At 56.6% G+C, this 22153-nt stretch overlaps 2 protein-coding genes across 5 annotated transcripts; both read right to left on the bottom strand.

Moving 5' to 3' along the window:
• Nucleotides 1–1179: 1179 nt before the first annotated feature.
• On the bottom strand, nucleotides 1180–5159 carry SYNGR2 (synaptogyrin 2). Of its 2 annotated transcripts, XM_058561761.1 has the most exons (4): nucleotides 5026–5159; nucleotides 2886–3123; nucleotides 2368–2507; nucleotides 1180–2279 (listed from the first exon to the last, which is right to left on the bottom strand). In XM_058561761.1, exons 1-4 carry the CDS (start codon nucleotides 5122–5124, stop codon nucleotides 2082–2084), a joined length of 675 nt encoding a protein of 224 aa, XP_058417744.1. In that variant the 5' UTR covers nucleotides 5125–5159; the 3' UTR covers nucleotides 1180–2081. The 2 variants fall into 2 exon arrangements, with proteins under 2 accessions (XP_058417744.1, XP_058417745.1); XM_058561762.1 differs by lacking the exon at nucleotides 2368–2507.
• A 392-nt stretch (nucleotides 5160–5551) lies between these two features.
• On the bottom strand, nucleotides 5552–16773 carry C18H17orf99 (chromosome 18 C17orf99 homolog). Of its 3 annotated transcripts, none has more exons than XM_058561757.1 (6): nucleotides 16669–16773; nucleotides 15992–16024; nucleotides 9533–9829; nucleotides 7711–7977; nucleotides 7443–7539; nucleotides 5552–6439 (listed from the first exon to the last, which is right to left on the bottom strand). In XM_058561757.1, exons 1-6 carry the CDS (start codon nucleotides 16703–16705, stop codon nucleotides 6430–6432), a joined length of 741 nt encoding a protein of 246 aa, XP_058417740.1. In that variant the 5' UTR covers nucleotides 16706–16773; the 3' UTR covers nucleotides 5552–6429. The 3 variants fall into 3 exon arrangements, with proteins under 3 accessions (XP_058417740.1, XP_058417739.1, XP_058417741.1); XM_058561756.1 differs by having other exon boundaries at nucleotides 5553–6439; nucleotides 9530–9829; nucleotides 16669–16772; XM_058561758.1 differs by lacking the exons at nucleotides 15992–16024; nucleotides 16669–16773 and having other exon boundaries at nucleotides 5553–6439; nucleotides 9530–10306.
• Nucleotides 16774–22153: the final 5380 nt, after the last annotated feature.

The raw sequence follows: 22153 nt of genomic DNA, 5'->3' as shown, positions 1-22153 counted from the left end.
CTGGTTGGTGAAAGCACATTTCTCTTTAATGGCCTGGGATTCCCCAGTCCTCACTGTAGACAGCTCTGATGTGATGTGAGTGGGGATTTCTTTCCAGATCTTTTTCTAGTGCTACCGATCTCTTAACCACAACCCTTTTTAACTGAGAAATGATCATGAAGCATGTCCTAAGAGGAACGTTCGCTTGCTCTTCTGTCTGGGCGGGTCTCAGGACAAAATGGGTGGACGGAGGAGCCTGGGTCCCAGGTTGGAAAGATGAGGCCGTGGTCAGCGCTGCCAGCTGGGGCTGTGAGGTCAGGTTTTGTTTGTGAAACAGTCACTTGACCATCCAGAGCCAAGAAGACTAGCTCAGCTGTGCCTCAGAAAATGGGCTGTTGGCTGCTTGTATGGAGGCAGAATCTACCAGGGTGGGGTGGGTGGGCTGTAGGTGTGCGCCGTGCAGATGGGCCCTGGTTCCTGAATGGCCTCCCTGCCCCACCCCGGCTTCCCTCTCCCCCTTGCTCTGCTATGGTTTGCTAGTGATTGGTCCCAGCCTACACTGAGGTGTAGTACTGAGGGGAGGCTGGGCTGTAATTCACAGGATGCTATTAGTTCTACTCAAGACTTTTTGAGACTACTGGGGCCCACTTTTGACAGCTCCCTCTTGTCATTGTTTAAAAGGGGAAGCCAGGAGTTGCTTCAAGGGCTCTGGCCTCTCCTGCCAGAGCTGGGCTTGGGCTCACTCTCTGGGGTGGGCTGGGCATCCCAGGATGGGCTCTGGAGGTGCTGAGCCCTGTCTGCAGGAAGTAGAGGACCCCAGCCACTCCCAGGGTGCCCCTCACTCTATTGAGAGGTGGGAAGTAAAGGGTTACTGGGGAAGAGGCATTCAGAGGGGCAGCTCCCAGGCACCCCCATCCCAACTCTAGCAAGGGCAGAGCAGGACCCTGGCAAGGCGGTCCAGAAAAACCATCTTGTTTACCAGCTGAGCACAGCTGCTATTTTAAGATGCTGATGGAGGGCAACGTGAGGAATGAGACCCCAGACAGGGAGAGAGAGGGCAGTCGAGAGGCACGCTGGAGGGGCAGACTGCCACACCTTTGTTCAAAATCCATTTTTGTTCCATAAAGCCACCCCCCAAGGGTACCCCAGAGTGTACTTTCTCTTCCTCCTTCCCCTAGGCCGAGGCCCAAGCAATGAAGATTATGAATGAGAAAAACATTTATTTCATCTTCAAACCGGTCTCACAGAATCCAAGGGTGCATCTTCCCCCACGGCTTTTTAATACATTCAGAATGGCTGGGGGTGCTGTGGGTGTGCCCCACACCTCCTAACTAACAGTGGCAGAATATTTACATAAAGCTGGGTGTTGTCGGTCAGGCAAAGCCCCTCCCTGTTGCCAAGGGGTGGGAGCAAGGAGAAGGAAGTGCTGCCCGCTGTCCCCTGGAGTGGGCACCAGCCCACCCCGAGGCTGTCAGGAGGGCAGCCCAGAGGCATTGGCTACGGGGTAGCCATCCTGGGTCCCAGAGCGAGCAGACACTACAGCAGTGAGCACCGGGCTGCCGGCTCTCAGAGCAGGGGGGACAGGGGCGCCGGGGGGCAGGGGCGCCAGGGGGCAGGAATAACCTGAGTGAAGAGAAAAGGAGACCCAGCCCAGCACCAGCAGCAGAGCAGTGGAAGGCCCCGCAGCCTCGTCTTTGGCAGAGAACCCCAAGTAACTGCGGCCACCACGGCCTGGACCTGGGCACAGCTCCTGGGGGCTGGGGAGAAGCTAAGGCACTTGTCAAAACAGCGTGTCAGGCACTCCCAGCTACGCTGGGTGGGGTTGGGGACCACTCAAAGCAATGACCAAACATCTAGCTAAAAACCGTTTTCTAAAAAACGCCCTTGAGGAGTGGTGGGTGAAGCCCTCAGGCATCGGCACTTCAGGCCAAGGCTCTGGCCACAGCCAGGCAGGCAAGGCAGGCTGTGCATCGGCTCTGACAGGCACCAGGCGGGACAAGAGGGGCCAGCAGCTCAGGGAGGCAAGCCTCATGGGAGGAGTCCAGGATGGAGGAGAGGCCCCGGGTGCCCTCCCTGCTCCCCTTACCCTCCCTGGCTGCAGCTCAATACACAGGGGGCGGCTGGTAGCCCTCGGTGGTCTCGGCGTTCTGGGTGAAGGGTGGCTGTTGGTAGTTGTCCGCGGAAGCACCTGGGTAGGAGGCGTAGGCCGAGCTGGGGTCTGGAGTGGGGTCCACGTAGTTCTGGATGAAGTCGTCCACTCCGGCCTTGTAGCGCTGGTAGGCCAGACAGGCCAACACGCCCTGCAGGGAGCCCCGAGGTTTGGGTTCCTTATCTCTCCACCACCCTTCACCAAAGACACCACGACCCTGCCCATCCCGGCACACCTACCCAGGGGAAGATGGAAAAGAAGCTGAAGGTGATGGCTGCCCGGGCTGAGTCGGCTCCCACCAGCACATCTTCCATCTTGGTGGCTGCCCACTGGTTGGTAAGGAAGCAGAAACCAACGAACCACAGGAAGGTCCAGAGAGCTGGGGAGAGGGCCGGGAGGGCAGGGTCAGCTCCAGGGAGGAGGGGAATGGGGGGGTCCCCTAGGAGAGGAGGGAGGCCCTGGGGCAGGGATCTCCCAGAAGCCTCCAGGAACGTAAAGGGCCCTGATGCAGAAGCCAAGGTGGGGACGGGATGCCACCTTGGGAGGCCTGGTTCCAAAGGCCTGCGCCCATGACTCAACACCTGTGGGTTTCAGCAGACGGTCAGAAGTCCTTGTGTGCAAGCCTGTCTTCTCGAGGGCGCTGGGGACCTGGGCTGCTCCTGCCGAGGCCCCGCAATCACAGAACCCTAGAGCTCTTGGGAACACCGCCTGCTCCTATTCCCCCCCAAGATCAGGTGGAGGTGCCGCCTGCATATACCTGAGAAGAGCAGGTCCCCGATGACCAGGTACTTGCGGTCAGTGGCATTGCTGATCTGGGGGAAATAGATGTCGACCACGAGGAAGAAGGCACAGGCCAGGAAGGCCAGCACCCCGATGGCACTGGCGTAGCGGCAAGCGTCCTCGTTGCGGTTAAACACGCAGTATTTCTGTCTGGACTCGTGGGTATTGCTGTAGCCCTCGCCGAAGATGCAGGAGAACACGATCAAGGCCAAGATCTGAGGGGGCAGGGGGACAGGCTGAGTGGCCGCCAGACAAACCCCACGGGGGGCACATAACAGTGGGGGGCCCTGGCAGGGGGTCTGGACACTGGCCTCTCCTACTGCTGCTGTTCCCTTTTTGGAGGTTGGGCATCCCAGCCCCTTCTGAGTTTGGGGAGTGAGCCAATAAGCAAATTGCTTCCTGGTGCACCGTCAGTCCCTTCTCTGGGCATCTCCAGATACCAGACCACAATTGCCAGCACAAGGGACACGGCTGGGGATTCCTGGACTGGGGATGAGTAAAGTGGAGGGGGATCTCCTGGGAGAGGGCTGCCCCGCCCGCCCCAGCTGCCTGCCTGGAGGGGTCATTAAGGTTAGGCACACGATGGGGATTAAGAGCAATCCACCCACCCCAGCCAACCCCCACTTTCAACAAGTTTTAAACAGGACAGGTCACAAAGTCAGAAACCCAGGCTTGGAGTCACCCTGATCACCTCTGCCTGAGTCACCTCTATGGCACCCAACCTTCGCCTGAACACCTCGGTGATGGGGGACTTCTCCCACCTCTTGGGAAAGCCACACCAGTGTGCTCTGAGCTGAAACCCCTGTCCCCAGACTCCCACCACCCAGAGCCCCCTCCAACTCTTCCCTGCCCCAGGCTGGCCTCTCCAGTTCAGCCAGTTTTCTTTCTACAAGGACTTCCGGCCTCTTTGGGGTACTGGCGCCTCCCCCTCTGGGGGAACCCCAGTCTTCCTCCCGCCCATAGTGGGTCCTGCCCAGAAAGGGTGCTCCAGGTTGGTCTGACCGCAGGCCTGTAGATACCGCTCCGCACTCAGACCCCTGGAGTTCCTGGAATGGGGGTGGAGGGGGGTGCCCCAGCCAGAACTCTGGGAGGGGCTCCAGGCCCTTGGGAACAGCCTCATGTCACCTGTCTCCTCCCCAAACTTCAAGGCTGCCACCCATCCCCGCCCCATGTCAGCAGATGCAAGAGAGTCTGGACACCTGGCTCCCTCCAGGACTGGCCCAGGCTTCTCCCCTGCCCTGCCCCGCCTGCACAATGCTTTCTCAATAGACTCTGGAGCTGGCAGTCACAAGCCCCACCCCCAACTGGAGATGAAGCCGGAACTCCAGGATGCTAGGAGCAGTGTGCCAGGCCAACTCCTGGCACTGCCATCCTGACACTCGACGCATCTGCTCCTTGGGTCAGATCACACAGTCTGGCAGGGAGGGGGCGTAGGTGCCACCAGGGGACCTCAGAGGACTCCAGTCCCAGGCAGGCCTAGACTCTGCCTACCCACTCTCTAACACCTTGTCCAGCTTTGGGCGCTGGTTCTCCAAGAGTATGGGAGGCCATCCACCTCTCCCTCTCCCGCTAACCTGCTGCTGGAGGGCTCGCCCAGCTAGGGGAAGGGTACATCCTGGGGTTACCCGATCTCGGGTGGGGAAGCAGACCCGTGGCCTGCACCTAAGTGGAAGGGAGACCTTGTTTCAGGGCTCCAGGCCGCCCCCCGCACCCCACGTGGCTTCGGAAAGCCCCTTCCCGGTGAATTCCCCGAGCTGGGAGTCGCGGCGTGCCGGCCACCTGCCCAGGAGCTGCCCCAAGCTCCTCCCACTGCCAGCAGGCCGACGCGCCTGCTCCCCGCGGAGCCTCTCGGCCACCCCGCGTCCGGGCGGGACAGTGCGGGGCAGCCGGGCCCGGGGTTGTGGGTGGCGGGGCCTGGGGGCTGAAGCGGGGGCGGCGGGGCCTGGGAGGTGGGGTGGATGGAGTCCTGGGCCCTGCTCGCCGGCCCCACGAGCACCGCTCCCCACCCCCCGGCCCTCGGCCGCCGCCACCTGTCGCGCTCGCGGGCTCGTGGCGGCCCCCGCGGGCCTGGCGGCGGAGTCGGGCCCCCGGGGCCCCGGCGCCCCCCACCGGCTCACCAAGCACACGACGCGCGCCACCACCTGCGGCTGCGTCAGGAAGCGCCGCAGGTCGAAGGAGCCGCCCGCCTTGGCCGCGCCGTAGGCCCCGCTCTCCATGTCGCTGTCGCCACCGCCGCCGCCGTCCCGGACCGCGGAGGAACCAGCCCGGAGCCCCGCCCCAGCCCGGCCCCGCCCACGGGGCGTGGCCAGCGCGGCCCCAGGGACCGGGGGCAAAGTGCCTCCCGCGGCGAGCGGCGGCGGAGGGGGCAGCCCGGGCGCCCCGACGACAGGGCCTGCGTTTCCAGCGGCGGACACCCGTCTAGCCGGCGAGTGTTCATTGTCTAGCCCCCTTCTCGTCCTCCTCCACTTTTGCTCGCTGTGCGAACAGAAAGGGGCCAGAGAGCCCCAGGAAGAGAGGGACGCAGGGGGTTCTCTCTCCTTTGCCCCACCCATCCTTTGCCCCAGCCCTCCCTCCAGGAAGCCCCGCCAGACGCCCGTCTGGTCCTCACTGCCCAGGACCCAGGCTTATAAGAACCCCCTCTCCCCTCCTCTCCATTGCCCTCAAAACCCCAGGCCACAGCTAGATCCTCTCCCTGCTTGGCCTGTAACTCTTTCCTCCTCTCTGGAGCTACGCCTGGGGTGGGGTCGAGACACCCTTCACTACCACCACCAATTCTTCCACGGCTGGGCCAGGCCCCAAGGCTGTGTGACTTCTGATTTTCAGGCTCCAAGACGGTGTACAGAGAGAAACGACGTTCCCAGGGTGAAAGGCAGGGGGCAGAGTTTAATCCAGTTCTTTCCCGAAAGGTTCAGAGCCCCTGAACAGGGAAGGCTCTGTGTGTGGGGCGGCGTGGGGGGTGGGGGAGGCTGGTGGCTCGTGCGTTCTCCTGGGGCCGCGGGCTGACTGGGCACGGAGGAATTCCAGACACCCTGCACTAGTGGCAGGTAAGGATTAATGAGGCAGTGCTGGCCAAGTGGGGCCCAGGGTCCTCCCAGGTGAGCTGGACAGTGAGGGGTGAGTGGGTGGGCCCAGAGGCCTGGGCCACCAGGAGATGGGGTGCCACTCCAGGGAAGAGGGGAGCAGGTGTGGGGGAGGAGGAGGTGGCCCTCTATGGGTTGGTGCAGTTGGTCCTTTTCAGTGTACCACAACCCTCTCCCCAGACCTTCATGGACGGTAACAAGCAGCTGAGGGGCGAGGACAGGGGCCCACACAGAGCCCCCTTCTTCCTTTGACCTCCCCTTCCCTCTCCAGCCCTCACCCCATCCTAAAATCCTGAAACTAACACCATGTATGTTCACTGAAGAACACCAGGGCTCCAAGAAGCTGGGCGGGCTGGCTTTTTCTTCATTCCAGTGGTGAGTCCTTCTGTAGGGAGCAAGGACCACGGCTCTCCTGGGGGGACTCCACAGAGCCTGCATCTTCTAGTCACGCCTTGATGACAAAGGAGTTGAGACTCCAGGTTAGGTGAGCATACTTCTCAGCCACCCCCTCCCAAGGCCTCCAGGAATTTTATGGTGCCAAGTGTATCAGTGGCCTGGGCAGGAGGAGGGGCGTGAGGCTGAGTCACCCCACTAAATTAAGGGAGGGCCCTGAATCATCTAGAGGGCAAGCGCTGGCCCCTGGTCACACGGCGAGTGGAGCCAGGTCTCTATATCCCATTTCATAGAAGGGAAAACTGAGGCTCAGAGAGGTGACATGGCTCGCCCAGCAATCTGGTCTCTGGAAAGGACAGAGAGTTGGGAGAAAGAGACCCTGAGGTGAGACAAGGAGAGTGCCAAGAATAGACTCCTGAACAACGCCCGTGGAAGAGGCTGGCCACGGGGAGGAAGAGAACCAGGAGGCAGCAGTGCCTTAGGAACTAAGGGAGTGAGAAGTTCACGGGCCAGAGGTGACCGCCGCCAAAGGCCAGACAGGTAGAGCACACAGAGGCCTGTGGTGCCTGGGGTCAGACAGCACAAAGGCCCTGGTCACTACAAGTCAGTGAAGTGATGGCCCTGGGGAGGTCTGGCCCCTGCCTCTTGTCACCAGCTGGGAAGCACTGCCCTGTGTGGTTCCCATGGAGGGCAGAAGCCCCTGATCCCCCCTGGTCCCCAGGAGGCATCATCTGCCATCCTGGCATCCCTCCTCAGACCCACAAGGAACATAGGAGAGTGCCCCACCCAGAGGCCAGCGAACTCCATCGCTGGGCGCTGGGATCATTGGTCAGGGTCAGATGAAGCCAGGAATGGGCAAGCCCTCAGCAGGCACCTGGCACACAGTAGGCACTTAATAAGCTTTTGCAAGTCATGCACAAGCCATCTGGCCCTTTCTTTGCCTTGACGGCAGCCCTGCCCTAGAAACCCAATGCCCACTCCTCTCCAGCCAGGGCCCCTGTGGTCCACACAGGCCGTCAGCAGTTCCTACTCCTCCCCCACATACAGCACCCATTTCCTACCTGGACCACTGGGTCCGGACTAGCATCCAGGAGCTGATAGCTGCAATGATAGCGAGGCTGCCAGTCAGCACCAAGGCGGGTTCCTGGGGTAGCTGTCCTGTGAGGGAGGCAGGGGCTGCTGGGCTGGCTTCCTTTAGGGCCAGGGGAGGCCTGCCTGCTGCACGACGCCCTTCCCTGCTCTCGGCAGTGGCCCGGTGGAGCTCTTCCACTGCCCACTGTGCTACCCAGAATGGCCAGCTGCTTTCTGGATACCAAGGGCCACTCTCACCTGGAGGCACCAGCCTGAGGGGGCTGCTCTGGACATTGATGTCATTTTCAGCCTGGCACTGGAGCCAGTTCGACGTCTGGTTCAGTGGGAAGGAGAAGTTGGCAGGCTGCCCGTAGTTCGGTCTCTGCTTCATGTAGATGAGCTGGTCCTTCCTGAGCAGGCTGTAGGTGATGGGTGGGCTGCCCGAGGCCTGGCAGGAAATCTCTATCCTGGGGTCTGATCCTCTGTCCAGCAGAGTGAAATTAGCCTGCAGCTGGGACACGGGATCTGGCAGGGTGGGAGAGGGTAGCACAGGCATGCTGGGAGACTTTAACACCCTCTCCCCAGCAAGTTCCCTTGTTACAAAATGCCTAATGAGCCTGGGGGCCTAACTGTCATTGCTACCTCCTCCACACAGCCTTCTGGATTACTCCCTCTGCCTTGTGTCTGGGCTTCTACCCTCCTTACAGTGTGTACCAGTCAATTTCACATTTGGTTTTATTCTCTTGTGGCATATTCTGGGTTGCCAGACTTAGCAAATAAAAATACAGGATACCTAGTTAAATATAAATTTCAGATAAACAATGAATACTCTTTTTTTTTTAATTTTATTTATTTATTTTTTCCCCCAAAGCCCCAGTTGATAGTTATATGTCATAGCTGCACATCCTTCTAGTTGCTGTATGTGGGACGCGGCCTCACCATGGCCGGGATCCGAACCCGGGCCGCCAGCAGCAGAGCACGCGCACCCGAGCGCTAAGCCAGGGGGCCAGCCCAATGAATACTCTTTTAGTATGAGAATGTCCTATGCAAAATTTATCTGGCAACCCTATTTATGTTCTTTCAGTCTTGGTTCTTTTACTGGAATACATGCACCTTCTGGACAAGAGCTGTCACTGAGAAGATTCTAGATTCTAGAATCCCCCAGGGCCTTCAAGTTAATGCTCCAAAGAGCCTTACTGATGAGGGACACCCACCACGCTTGTACCTACCGCCTACAAAAAGCTCCCATTGGCCATTTCTCCCCTCGTGGGGGAGGTACTATTATTATCTTTGTTTTGCAGATGAAGCAGTGGAGGCCCAGAGAGGTTGAGTGACCTTGGGGTGCCCAAGACCCCACGGCCTGTAAGTGTGGAGATTTGAACCCATGACCCGGAGTGCTCCAGTGGACCCAACCCCCCCCCCCCAGGCTGCCTTCTTTGGGTCCAAGTCCAGGGGGTCACAGTCCTGCCAGTGGTCAGGCAACACTCCCTGGTCCCCTCCACCCCACGCCTTCCACCAGGAAGGACGCCTGAGTAAAGAGCAGGATAGAAATGGGAAGAACGCAGGCTTTGGAGCTGGATGGAGTGGGGTTTGAAACCCGTCTTTGCCACTTGCAAGCTGGGTGCCCTGGAACAACAGTCTTAATCTCCAAGAGCTTTAGCCTCCACCTCTATAGGCCGAGGACCACGAACCCCCAGCCCTCAGAGCTGCTGTGAAGATTAAACAAGATAAAGCCCAAAAGTGCCTACTTTATCAGCTGGAGGTCAGAGCTCTACAAAGGAGGCCCAGGCCACTGTCACTTCCACCCTGGGGCTCTTTTGCACTCTCTCTTCAGGCCCTTCAGGCACCTGCCAGGAGACTGTGTCCTGGGGGCCCAGCCAGGAACTCCATGTGGCCTGTGACCAGGCCCTAAGGGACTGAGGGTGGCCCTTGGGGGTGGGCAGACTGTTCTGTCCCCACCCTCCTGCCTTCACCCCCTCTAGCCCCGGTCCCCATGATACCCACCCCCAGGAGCTTCTGTTTTTCTTCCAGACCCCGCACCCCACAGGCCCCCCACCCCCGCACCCTGAGCACTCACTACCCCACAGCTCCTGGTACATCTGTAGGTTCTTGCTGTTCGAGTTCGTGCCCAAGGTGGAGCTCGCCCGGCAGGAGTAGGTGAGCAGGTCTGGCCTGGACTCGAGCGTGATGTTGCGTCTGAAGGAGGCCTCGTCGCGGGTGGACACGTTTTGCTTGTCAACCTCAATGTCCGGGCTCCTCAAGAGGGTGTAGGTGATAGGTGGAGGCATCTGGGATGAGTAGCACTTTATGACAACTGTGCGGCCTCTGGGGAAAACCTCCAGGACTTCGTAGTCAATGAAAACCTTAGGGGGGATTGCTGGGAGGTGAGACAGTGCAAGGAGGAAGAAGGAAACTGTCATTTATCAAGCATCTTAAGAAAATGCTGGTTTGGCAGGTCCTCAAAAAGTTAAAGAATTACCATATGACCCTGCAATTCCACCCCTGGATATATACCACAGGAAGTGAAGACTGGGACTAACTGATACACATGCACGTGTGTTCACAGTAGCACCATTCACCATCGCCAATAGGTGGAAACAGTCCCCATGTCCATCAATAGATGAATGGATAAAGAAAATGTGGTCTATCCATACAACAGAATACTACACAGCCATAAAAAGTAATGAAGTGCTGATACATGCTACAAGGTGGATGAACCTTGAAACAATATGCTAAGTGAAAGACACAAAAGGCAACATATTGTATGATTCCATTCTGGTGAAATATGCAGAATAGGAAAATCGGCAGACACGGGAAGCAGACTGGTGGTTAGGAGGGGATGGGGGAGGGGGATTTGGGAGTGCCTGCTTAATGGGGATGGGGTTTCCTTTTGGGGTGATAAAAATGTGGAAGAATATAGAGGTGCTGGTTGCACAACATTGTAAATTTACCAAATGCTACCAAATTCTCACTTTAAAAGGGTTAATTTTGTGCTACGTGATTTTACCTGAATTTAAAAAAAACGGAAGCTGCTAGAAAAAGGTCTACCGCCTGGTTTAGGCTCTTTCCGCCCAGAATATTTTACAACAAAAAGAAAATGAAATTAGGACGTGAGTAGGAAGCATGGAGAAGTTTGGAACATGGGTTAGGAGGGCTGGCACTGGAGTCAGCTTCTAGATTCAACAGTTTTGTGGACTGTAAGCTGCCAGGGGACAGGCGCTGTGTCATTCTTGCAATTTCCTGTTTGTTCATAGTCGATTCCTATTTACTGTTTGTGGGCTGAATGACTCACTTCAATGAAAAGGCATTTACTCTCCAGTTCTCGCTTTCCTCCCAGGGGTCTCGTCACCTGAGGGAGGCACCTGGACTTGCGCGGTCCGGGCGCTCCCTGAGGGCTCACCAGAGCTGGGATTTCCCCACGGGGGTGAGGACAAGTAGGGTACAAAGCGAGGAGCTGGCCTGAGTTCAGGCCTGATACTGGGCAGTGGCCTGGAGGAACTCAGATGCCTGCCCCGCCTCAGGTCTCAGGGGCCTCCTCATGCCAGACCAGCCATGGGACCTGCGATGGAGGGGTGGTGGCTGGGCCCCTGCACCCAGAGAGGTCAACACCTGGTTTAAAGGGGCAGTCAGAAGGCAGGGGGCAGAGGGTATGACCCCCGATCCACCAGAGGCATTATAGTGGAGGGACCCCAGGCTGGAGGAGACGGGCTGAACCAGAGAGAAAGAAGCCACTTGGGGAAAGCAGGGCTTCAGAAGAACGGGGAGACTCTTGAGGGAGTTGGGATGCTCAAGGCACCCAGAGGACTCTCCTCCCCAGACCCAGCATCAAAACCCACTCTCCAGCCACTCCAGAGGCATTCATCCATCTAGACCAGCTCTCTGCTCGGAAGTAACTTTTCTGTTTTGTAGGCGGATCCTGGAGTCGATTTTGATGCAGAAAACATCTCTAAGATCTTCCTATGGGGCCTTGTGCTGCCCATACTGAATCCTCCAAGACAGCGATTGGGATTAAACAGAGCTGCCTTCTGAGTGGGGCTGGGGAGAGAGGGTTTATTAATGCTGGGGACCTACCTGCATTTTCAAGACTAGTGTGTAGGGGCGGTACTTGTGGCGGGGCGAGTGGAGATCATGGTCTAAATATCTAAACCTAAGTATTACATCCCTCAGACATGACCCTGCTGTCACGTTGACTCTGGAAACCACACTGTGATCAGAAAACTGCTCACTGAGTAGAGAATTGGAACAAACTAGAATGTGATGTTCTTTGGAGACATTGTCTAGGAATCCTAAAGTTTCTGACCAGAAAGCGTCTTTCTTTCTAGACCAGTGGTTCTCGACCAGGGGTGATTTTGCCTCCAGGGGGACCTTTATGTCTGGAGACATTTCTGGTTGTCCTGAATGGGGGGTGCTCCTGGCATCTAGGGGGCAAGAGGCCAGGGATGTCGCTCAACATCCTGCAACGCACAGGACAGCCCCATAACAGAGAATGAGCCAGCCCCAGCGCCAGGAGTGTGGAGGTTGAAAAACTGTGGTCTAGACAACCAGCGCAGCAGCTTGTAGAATCAGGATTTCTTCCCCTGCCCAGGGCTGCACGGGCACCAACAAACATTTTCTCGTCTCTGACTCTTGCTAAACTTCATGAGAACCCCCATTTTTTAAAATACTTTTTTCCAACAGGCTTTCATGCAAAATCTTTGATTTCAGGTAAGTAAAGCTATATTGAGAGTTCAGTCTACTCTCTGGGGCACCATTTTGCAAACTGCTACCAATAATTTCGTCAATGCCACCCTGGGGCCAAAGGGCCAACTCCTCATGGCCGGAAGTCGCTCCTGGGGCCAGAATCTGCCTCCACAGGGGGAAGAGTGAGCCCAGGGCTGAAGTGTCATGACACTTTTCTTTTTGCTCTTTTCTCAGAGGGAAATGACCTTGACTTATAAAAGTAGAAAGAAAAAGCTGGCCCGCCTTCATTTCCATTTCGAGGGCCGTGAATAGAAGCTTGATTTACATAAGTTCACAGACTGAGCAGTTCTTTTTCAGTCCCAGGGCAGTGGGACAGTCACTTTTTATTCTAATAAGACTCCTGTGGGTTTTTTCTTTTGATCATTTAGTTTATGAGTCTTGCCCACCAGTAACCAGTGGTCTATCATTTAATTTAAAATTCATCAACTGTGTCAGAACATTAGATGGATGGGATGGCACACTTAGAATTTGATGAAGTGATGACAAGGCCACCCTTAGGACCAGAAGCTGAGCCAAGCCGAGGCCGGGCTGAGCGGGTGGCTGGGCAGAGCCTCCTGCTGCTAACGAGAGAAGGAGCTACTGAGGGCTCAGGCCCGGGCCAGACAGTGGAGCTGCTGCCCAGCTGGGCTTGGAGGCCCTTTGAGCTCGTCTTTCCTCTCTCCAGACTTGTCTCTGTGATAACCAGAACCTTGGAGATCCGAGTCCCAAGCCTAGAGATCCAATTCATTAGACCTAAGGTAGGCCTGGGGATCTGATTTTGAATAAGCAGCCCAACTTATGAGGGTTGAATTGTGTCCTCCAAAAAGATATGTTCAAGCCCTAACGCCCCATACCTGGGAACGGGATCTTATTTGGAAATAGTCTTTACAGATGTACTCCAGTAATCCATACTGGGTTAGGGTGGGCCCTAATGAGAGACGAGACAAAGACACACACACACACACACACACACACACACACGGAGAAGGCCACGTGAAGACAGGGCAGAGTTTGGAGCGATGCTGTCAGCAGTCACGGCATGCCCAGGATTGCCAGCAGCCACCAGAAGCCAGAAGGAGGCCTGGGATGGTTTCTCCCTCATGGCCTCCCGAGGGGACCGACCCTGCCCACACCTTGATTTCAGACTTCTGGCCTCAGAACTGGGAGAGAATACGTTTCTCCCACCCAGTTTAAACCAGCCGGTTTGTGGCACTCTGTTCTGCAGCCACAGGAGCCAATCCAGCACCCCTCCGAGTGATTCTCATGAAATGGTCTAGAACCCCACTCAGAAACACCGAACCGGCTGAGGAGTAAACGAGGACAATCCTTCACATTTCCTTTGCCCTCTCCAGGGAGTACCCTCTAGTCTGAATTTGCCCTTCAATCAGATCTTCCCCCTTCTGAACAAGAACACTGCCATGTGCTCATGACAGCCCCACAGGAACCCCCAGGCTCCCAGTCACCCTCATCCTCCTGCCCCACTCCTTATAGGGCTCTGCATGTCCCCCTTCACGTCCCACCTCCCAACCTTCCCGATCCTGAAATCCTCCCACTGCACCCTATGGAACACAGCCTCAGTCGGCAACCCAAATCCTCATAACCTCAAGCTCTACTCCGACATCTCGCCTGCACCTAATGGAAACCAGCCTCCCCTCCGCAGGGTATGGCCTACACCAGAGGCTGCCTCAGTGGTGGTGGATCCCCACAGCCTTCTTGCACTGGCCTGGAATGACAGGGTGGACGTCCTCTTGATATTTCTAGCTCATTCTCCCTCCTTCCTCCTTAAACACCAGACTTGACCCTCATGTCTTCAGACATCCTCCACCCTGCCCCTCTGGGTTACAATGACCTAGAACTGCCCATCATTCCTTGAAGACTCTTGACCCTGGTTCCTACTATTCTCGATACCACACTTGCCATAATTCTTAGAGATTTCAAAATACACGGAGATCATCTTTCCAATACCCTGGCTCTTCAATTCCTAAACTTGCAATATCTCATGCCCAACTTCTCGCTCCCATTGAAGTTGTTTCAGCTGCGTCATATTCCATTGTAAGGCTGCACTTTATTTAGCCAATCCTTCCAGTTTCTCAGGCCCAAAACCTTAGGGTCACCTTCCAAAGCTCTGTCTCTCAAATCCTATCCCATCCATCAGCAAATGCTGTTGGCCTGACCTTCAGATTATCTTGACCACTTCTCCCAGCCTTTCTGGCTGTCACCCAGTCCCTCCTCTGGATCCCGGGAACAGCCTAGTGGGTCTCTGGGATTCTGCCCTTGATCCCTATCCCATCTCTTCTCAACGCAGCAGCCAAAAGGACCCCATGAGGGGTAAATCAGATCATGTCTTCTGCTGCAAACTCTCCCCCATAGCTGTGTCCACAGGGCACTCCGTACTCAGCCCTCTCCCACCCCTTGACCTCATCCAACGCCGCTCTCCCCCTTGTTTCCTGTGCTCTGGCCACGCAGACCCTTGTCCAGGCACGTCCTGCTCTACCAGCTCCTCATGTCCTCGCTTGGGTGTCCCCTTCTCAGTGAGGACTTCCCAGTAAACGCTGCCCTCCCTCCCCACCCCCACCAGGTGTTCCCTTCCCCTCTTCCCTGATGGCTTTTCTCTAGGACCTGTCGCATTCTAGCACATTGCAGAATGTGCTCCTTCTTATTGTCCTCCGTGCCCCCAGCCCCACTAGAATGTAAGCTACGTGAAGGTGGGATCTTTGTTTTGTTTCTGCACCTTGTGTACCATCCTGGGGCCCAGAGCAGTGCCTGGCACCAGACAGATGCTCAGGCAGCATTTGTTGAATGAATGAATGATTTCTCAATTGGTCTCTTAGGAGTTTAGTTAGCAGGACTTGTTCCGTCGGAGTCTGAGCAGAAGTCCGGGGCAGGAGGAAGGGGTTGGCTCTGCCCTGGTACTTCCTGGAGACTCAGACACTCTGCTCTCTCTTTTTAGCAGAAACACCAGGATGTGTTTGTTTTTAAAGCAAATGAGGAAATGATAGTTCAGTCTGTGCAGCATTCAAGTGAGACCCACCCTTCAGTAGAATAGAGGCCAATGCCAGCTCTGCGACCCAACCCAGTGACCGGGAAAGGTACCCAGACGGGGAGGAAGAGGAGCACCTCCACCCCCACCCGGAGCGGAGACCACTTTGACCTTAAGGGTCACAGGGCAAGAAATGGAGGCAGGAGAAGGGAGGGGAGCAGAAAGGTAGAGGGGGCAAAGTGGAGGGGACGAGGCCAGACCAGTGTCCCCTCCCCTGGCTCTGTAGTCCCCAGGGTGACTGGTGGAGAGCAGCTCCCAACGCCCTCCTGCTGCCTCTGAGAGTAAGGCAGCCTCCCATTTGCTGGACCTCTGGGGAAGTCTGGACTTCCCCTTCTCTCACCGCCCTCCTTTGAGCCAAGGCGGGCCATCAAAATGCCGCCAGCCCCCTCTGGGGTCACACCCCCCGCCCCCCTGCAGAGCTGTGTGGCTCCGGGTGGGGCTTCTGCTCCAGATCAGGCACCTGGGGTAGTGCGATAGGGACACGCCCTCTGTTCTCCTCCACTCCCCCCATAGCCCAAGGGGAAGCCCAGCACTTTCCTTGCCCCATGTCCCCTGGAGGTTCCACACTGGCCAGCTCAGCCAGCGTCTCTCCACCCCTCCCCACTCCAGGGTCCTGCAGGGGCTGAGGCCAGGTTCCACAATTGTCCAACTGTCCACCAGCAGACACCCCCTCACCATCAGTAGCCTCCTCCCAGCCAAGGCACCCACCATGGGTAGGGGCTCTGACTCCAGGGTCCCCAGCTGGGGGCCCTTCTCCCTCCTTCATGCTGGGCTACTCACCTACCTCCTGCGCCACTGAGAAGCTGCTGGTGACTGTAAGAGAAGGGAGGGTGAGGAGAGTGGTAAGGAGAGAGCGCAGGGTGGAGGGGAGGCTGGAGACCACCCAGAGAGCCTCCTACTGAGGCCAGAAGGGAGGCCCAGGACTCAACAAGCATCTTCACTCACAAAAGCTCTTTCTTTTTTTTTTTTTTTTTATAATTTTATTTATTTATTTATTTTCCCCCAAAGCCCCAGTAGATAGTTGTATGTCATAGCTGCACATCCTTCTAGTTGCTGTATGTGGGACACGGCCTCAGCATGGCCGGAGAAGCAGTGCGTCAGTGTACGCACGGGATCCGAACTCGAGCCGCCAGCAGCAGAGCGCACACACTTAACTGCTAAGCCATGGGGCCGGCCCACAAAAGCTCTTTCCAGCTCGCAACATTTAGTATCATCAGCCCATTTTGCAGATGCATAAATAGTGGCCCAGAATCGTGAAGCAAAAACTGGGCCACAATGTGTGGTAAGGGACAGTCTGAGACTCAAGCCCAGATGTTTCCCTCTCTGGCCTGTGCTTCTGGAGGTCTCCATGCCTCAGGTCCCACCTCTCCAGTGCTCCCGAGCACCCCTGTCCCCTAAGCCTGCCTCCTCAAGGCCCTGGCAGCGGCCCCCTCCCACGATGCCCCCAGTGGGCTCACCTAGCATGGCTGAGCAGAGGAACAGAGAGAGCCTCATGGCTGTGCTGGTGTGGAGCCCTCTGCCCCGACTCTGAAAGGGCTTCCTTGGTTGGGGCCACCTCCCCCTGGGGCCTCTGGGTTGCTCCCTGGGTGGTGCCTGCAGGGGAGAGATAAACTGGAGGCCACAGCACCTCAGGACCTCAGCAACCAGGGCTGGACCCAAACAGCAAACTCCTCCCACGCCCCCAGGGAATTAGGAGGCGCCTGGGCCTTGGAACCAAACCAGGTCTCACGCTCGGCTGCCACTGCCGAGCTGTAGGACCCTGGGCTTGTTTGGTTGGTAGATGTCCACGTCCTAAACCTGGAATGTGTTAGGTTACCTGGCAGGGGGAATTAGGCTTGCCAGTCTGCTGATTTTGAGATGGAGGGATCACCCTAGATTATCAGGGAGGGCCTGATATAATCACGACAGTCCTTCTAAAGCTCCCCGGGGAGTCGGACTTACAGGCAGGAGAACCAGTGGGCTGGACCCCTGTTAGAGAAGCAGGAGGAGAGGCAGCTTCCGCCATCTTATGGTGGTTCATTCGTGCCCACCTTCTGGGCACCTGCTAGGCGGTCGACGCTGGGCTCAGTCCCCAAATTAAACCTCAGATTGGATGAGGCCCATGGTTGCCCAGGAATATGACTGGTGTGGTAGGCGCTGTGTAAGCACTGCCCTGAAGCTCAGATGGCAGAGGGTCCCTTCCTCATGCCCCACAGACAGGGGGTGGTCATTCCCCAGGGACCTGGACCCAGTGCTGGCTGAACCAAAAGGAGGCCAAGCCACATCACAGATGGTGGCATGGCCTCGTGAGAAGCCTGCAGCGGGGCTCACTGGATCTGGAGAGGAGGTGGAGGTGAGCAGTGCCTCCCAGAGCAGGGAAATCTCTGAGAGCACCAAGGCCAGACCGGGGCTTGGACCCAGGGCTGGGGGCTCAGGGCAGCCTGGAGCACAGAGAGAACGGAGGGAGCAGGTGAGCTGGGGACCAGGACCCGGCCAACCCCTTTCTGGCCAAGTCCACTTAGCTTGTGCAGGGAAGCCCATTTTGGCTGCCTTCCTCAGGGAAGGAGTCCCACCCCCAGGGAATCGTTTGCTTCCCGTGGGGTTTGCTGTCTCCTACAGAACCGCAGAGGTGAGCCACACTGCCAGGACTGGGCACCTGACCCAAGGAAGGCCAATGACAGTCCTGTCGCCAGGGACCCCTTGGCCCTTCTCGGGGTGACCCGCTGAGGCCTGTGAGGTCTGGGCATGTTGGGAGGCTGGTCTGAGGGGGTGGCCCTGCAGCCTGGGAGCAGCAGGAAGGAGGATGGGGGAGAGCCAGAGCCTGGGTGCTGGTGTCCTGGAGGTCACCTGGGGACTAGCTCTGTCGGCCACCTCACTGGTCCCCTTTCTCCCCAGTGGGCAAGAAATCAGCATCTGTCACCTCCACCCACAGTCTTGACTCAGAGCCCTGGGGCTGTGCCCTGTGGACGCACCTACCTTTCTGCATTTGGGGATCAAGAGCATTTTCTCTTAGTTTCCTAGCAAAATTCCCCTCCAAAAAGTCTGCTTTCACTTCTGCTGAAGGAGGGTGTGGGGAAGAATTGAGGATTGAAGGGGACAGAGGGGTCACTGTGGAGGCTGGCTGGCTGCCAGGGTCTCAGCTGCTGGCCCTCTGTTGCCTGAAGGCCCAGAAGCCCGCATTTCCCTCTATTTGTGCTCAGGGCACTGGGAGCTTAGGCAGCTCATGAGAAGCCTCCTTCTTGTATCAGTGTATTTGGGAAGCCAGCGTCAGAGGAGAGAGTGGCAGGCAGACTCGAGGGACATTTCCAAGGTCTTGGTGGGACTGGGGGCATCTTTCCTCTCCCAGCCTTGGCACCCCTCTGTGTGTGCCCATCATATTGGGGTGTCGTACCTGGAGGGGGCTGCTTCCCTGGGCTGTCCTGTCCCTCCTCTCCACGGGCTGCAGGTAGGACAGGGCTGATTAGGACACCCCGGGTCACCCCAGGTCACCTAGATTGAATGGAGTTGGCGGGTCCTCAAAGCTCTCCATTCCCCCTCTACAGACCAACGTCTTGTGAATTTTGCCCACAGAGGGCCAGTCTCCTCCATGATAAATGGCCTTACCAGCATCTCCTTTTTTCCCTCATGTCACGTTCCTGGGAGGGTCCAACCAGGTGGGAGTCTGCGCTGGGTTGCCTTGGTTACGAAGCTGAGAGCCCTCTCAGGGCTGGGCAGGGAGAGTTCAGGAACCCCCAAGGTGGGAGTGCCGGGACTCCTGCCCTCCTCCACCTGCAGTGGGCTCGCGCACCTGGAGAGACCCTCGCTTCACTTATTGCAATAACCCCCCCAGGCCTCTCCCCGCCTCAGCATGTCTTCTTTGCTGCGGGCAGAGCGGGCTCCTCATTTCACAGCCCCCTGGCTCCCTATCACCTACAAAAAATCATCCAAGCCCATGGCACGCACTATAGGTGTGCTGGTTCCATCGTCACTCGGACTATCCTCGTGTGGCCACAGCCCAATCTAGAGGCCCCAGATTTCCCGTTTTCCCAGTCCAGCTCCACATGGGCCCATCTCCACACCTTTGCTCAGGCTGCTCCCTCTGCCTTCATTTCCTGTCTGAATCCTCCTTCCTCCAAGGCTCCAGGAAATCCGCCTGCTGGAAGTGATGGCTCCCTTCTGAGCCCCTTGTTTGTCTTGCTGGGCAGTCAGGATCACAGGGCGTCTCGGGTCCACTTCCCATCTCTCCCACTTTGCTCCTTTAGGCCAATGACCACATCATAATAGGACCTTGACTACTCCTAGGACTGGCAAGGCACCCATTGGACACTTTATTTTTTTATTTTTATTTTTGCTGAGGAAGATTCGCCCTGAGCTAACATCTGTTGCCAATCTTCCTCTTTTTCCTTGAGGAAGATTTGCCCTGAGCTAACACCCGTGCCCATCTTCCTCTATTTTGTATGTGGGTTGCTGCCATAGCATGCCCGCCAATGAGTGGTTATAGGTCTGCGCCTGGGAACCGAAAACCTGGGCCACCAAAGTGGAGCATGCCAAACACGGAGCCGGCCCCAGGGCACTTTATAAGTAATTGTTCATTTAATCCTCACAACCACTCAGAGGAGGGTGGCGCCATCCCGATGTTTGGCTGCCTGTAAACTGAGGCCCAGAGTTTGATTTCCCCTAGGTCTCATAGCTCATCTCTTCGCTCACAGCTCCTATGAGGCTGGTGTTGCATTGGTTGGTTCTCAGTAAATTCTCCCTGAAGGCCCAGGAAGGTGGTAAGAAAAGACCCTTGAGGTTTCAGTGTAGCCTTCTCCCACTTTAGCGACCCTCAGCATCACCCCGGGGCTCATAAAACACATTGCTGGGCCCCACCCTTAGAGTTTCTGACTCAGGAGGTGGGGCCGGGCCTGAGAATGGGCATTTCTAACAAGTTCCCAGGTGAGACTGATGCCGATTGGCCCTAAGCTGCTAATTAGCAACATATGTCCCTTTCGTGAGTGCCAGGCTGGTCGCCCGCCCCAGACGCAGCACAGAGCTCCACGTGGTTCCCTCGTAGTCTCATCGCCAGTCCCACAACAGGGCCCCGCACTTGTTGACACACTGATGGGTCACATGATGCTGGGTGAGTGAGAGAGGACGGTGGCAGGAGTTGAACTTGCCAAGCCTTTAATGACCACGTGAAGCCCCAGGCCTGAGGGCACCAGGCCAGAGCTGTCCTGACGCTGCGCCCGGACGGGAATCCAGCCAGGCGCTGGGCCCCCAGTGAAAGCAGAGGCTTTTCCAGCACGTCCTGGGGTTTCTCCTGACCTTCCCTCCCGACCCAGACCTTCCCTCCTGACCGACCGTTCTTTAGGCCAGCAGTTCTCCACCCCGACTGCCGGTGAGTCACCTGAGAGCTTTAGAAAGTCCTGATGCCTGGCTGCCGGCTGTGCCTGGGGCAATGGCATCAGTGTCGCCAGCACAGCGCCAGCTTCTGACCGGCTTCTCAGCTGTTCTCCAGGCTGAGAACCACGGACTGAGAGGCACTGCAGCCTCGAGGTGGGAGGCTTGGGAGTCTCAGACCCAGCCCTGGGCGGCATCCAGCCCTGCCTTCCTGGCCTGCTGGCTCCGCCACCCCGAGGCCCACACTCCCTGTCCACAGTGCAGGTCTGTACACACCTAGCGTGTTCCTAAAGGTCAGCTCAACGCGGGGGGGATACGGAGGAGGGTGGAGATCAGGTTCTGCAGGCATGGCCAGGGGCCTCTGTTCTGGTTTCCTGAGGAGGCCCCTTTTGTTGACGTGGGGTTCCTGGGTTAGAGTATGGTACCATGAGGAATCCTGCTAGGGAGAGGCTGACCATGGACCCTCTGTTACTCAGACTCAAGTAAGCCCTGTGACAGGAGGCTTTCACATATTGAGGTATACAGGTTCAAAACTGATTGGGCTTGTGGTGCCAGCCTGGTGGCATAAGCGGTTAGGTTCACATGCTCCGCTTCAGTGGCCTGGGGTTCTTGGGTTTGGATCCTGGGCATGGACCTACACACTGCTCGTCAAGCCATGCTATGGCGGCATCCCACATACAAGGTGGAGGAAGATTGGCACAGATGTTAGCTCAAGGACAATATTCCTCACCAAAAAAACAAAACAAAACAAATGGATTCAGCTGAACTAAAGAAGTCTGACTTACGGCCTATCAAACATACATTGTGCATCTGCTTTAACCATTAAAGAATGAACTCTCTTAAGGTAAGAATGCATACTTCCCCTCCTACACCCTATTCTATAGGTAATGCCCCTATTAATCCCATTCCCAACATCAGGGTCATGTTGACCTGCTAATTTGCAACTGAATACCTCTTTGAAACTTTGGTGAATACATATCGTGGGCGAGTTTAATGTATGTTCTTTGTTCTAAAAAGGTGTAAGACTGTACTGAAAACCATGCTTCTCCAGAATGCTTTCTTCCTTTTTGGAAAAGCCCTTCCCGGGTTATAATCCTCACTCTGGCTCAAGTAAAACTCACCTTATCTCTCTTATCTATGGAATGGTTATTGGTTATTTTGCATCTAAGCCCCACGCTGTGCACTGTGGCTCTGGAGCCGGAGTTCAGATCTCCGCTCTGCCACTTGTGGGTCTAGACTGTCTGACCGTGAAGTGAAGAAGGGATAACATGAGGTTGTGCGGGGCGGTGTGCGTTAGGACAACGCAGGCTTGCTCCCTTCCCTCCCCCTTAACATGGGGGAGGTCTCCAAACTTTGACAATGGTGCTCCCCACAGGAGATGATTTCTGAGCACTCCCAATGGATGTATATTTATACATTGCACTCATGGGTTATTATACGAATATATTATGTACATTATAAAACATTTTAAAAAATAGAATCTTTAAAGAACTGAGGTAAACATATAAATACAAGTTCTCATATTTTCTTGCTGCTGCCGCTGGGTGTGTACACCCCGCTTTGGGGTGCCCTGCTGGAGGGCCCACTGGAGGGGTGGTGGTC

Source organism: Diceros bicornis, chromosome 18 (genome assembly GCF_020826845.1).
Source record: "Diceros bicornis minor isolate mBicDic1 chromosome 18, mDicBic1.mat.cur, whole genome shotgun sequence".
NCBI classification, from domain to species: Eukaryota; Metazoa; Chordata; class Mammalia; order Perissodactyla; family Rhinocerotidae; genus Diceros; species Diceros bicornis.
This window is presented reverse-complemented; position numbering and strand designations above follow the sequence as displayed.

What these genes read in the sequence shown, in the direction of transcription:
- SYNGR2 (XM_058561761.1), bottom strand. Translation starts at nt 5,124, where the DNA reads ATGGAGAGCGGGGCCTACGGCGCGGCCAAGGCGGGCGGCTCCTTCGAC. An exon ending in TGGCGCGCGTCGTGTGCTTG is followed by an intron (nt 3,124 to 5,025) that starts GTGAGCCGGTGG and finishes CTGCCCCCTCAG; the next exon opens with ATCTTGGCCTTGATCGTGTT. An exon ending in CGGGGACCTGCTCTTCTCAG is followed by an intron (nt 2,508 to 2,885) that starts GTATATGCAGGC and finishes CCCTCTCCCCAG; the next exon opens with CTCTCTGGACCTTCCTGTGG.
- C18H17orf99 (XM_058561756.1), bottom strand. Translation starts at nt 16,705, where the DNA reads ATGAGGCTCTCTCTGTTCCTCTGCTCAGCCATGCTAG. An exon ending in CCTCTGCTCAGCCATGCTAG is followed by an intron (nt 16,025 to 16,668) that starts GTGAGCCCACTG and finishes CTTCTCTTACAG; the next exon opens with TCACCAGCAGCTTCTCAGTG. An exon ending in CCTCAGGCTGGTGCCTCCAG is followed by an intron (nt 7,540 to 7,710) that starts GTGAGAGTGGCC and finishes CCTCCCTCACAG; the next exon opens with GACAGCTACCCCAGGAACCC.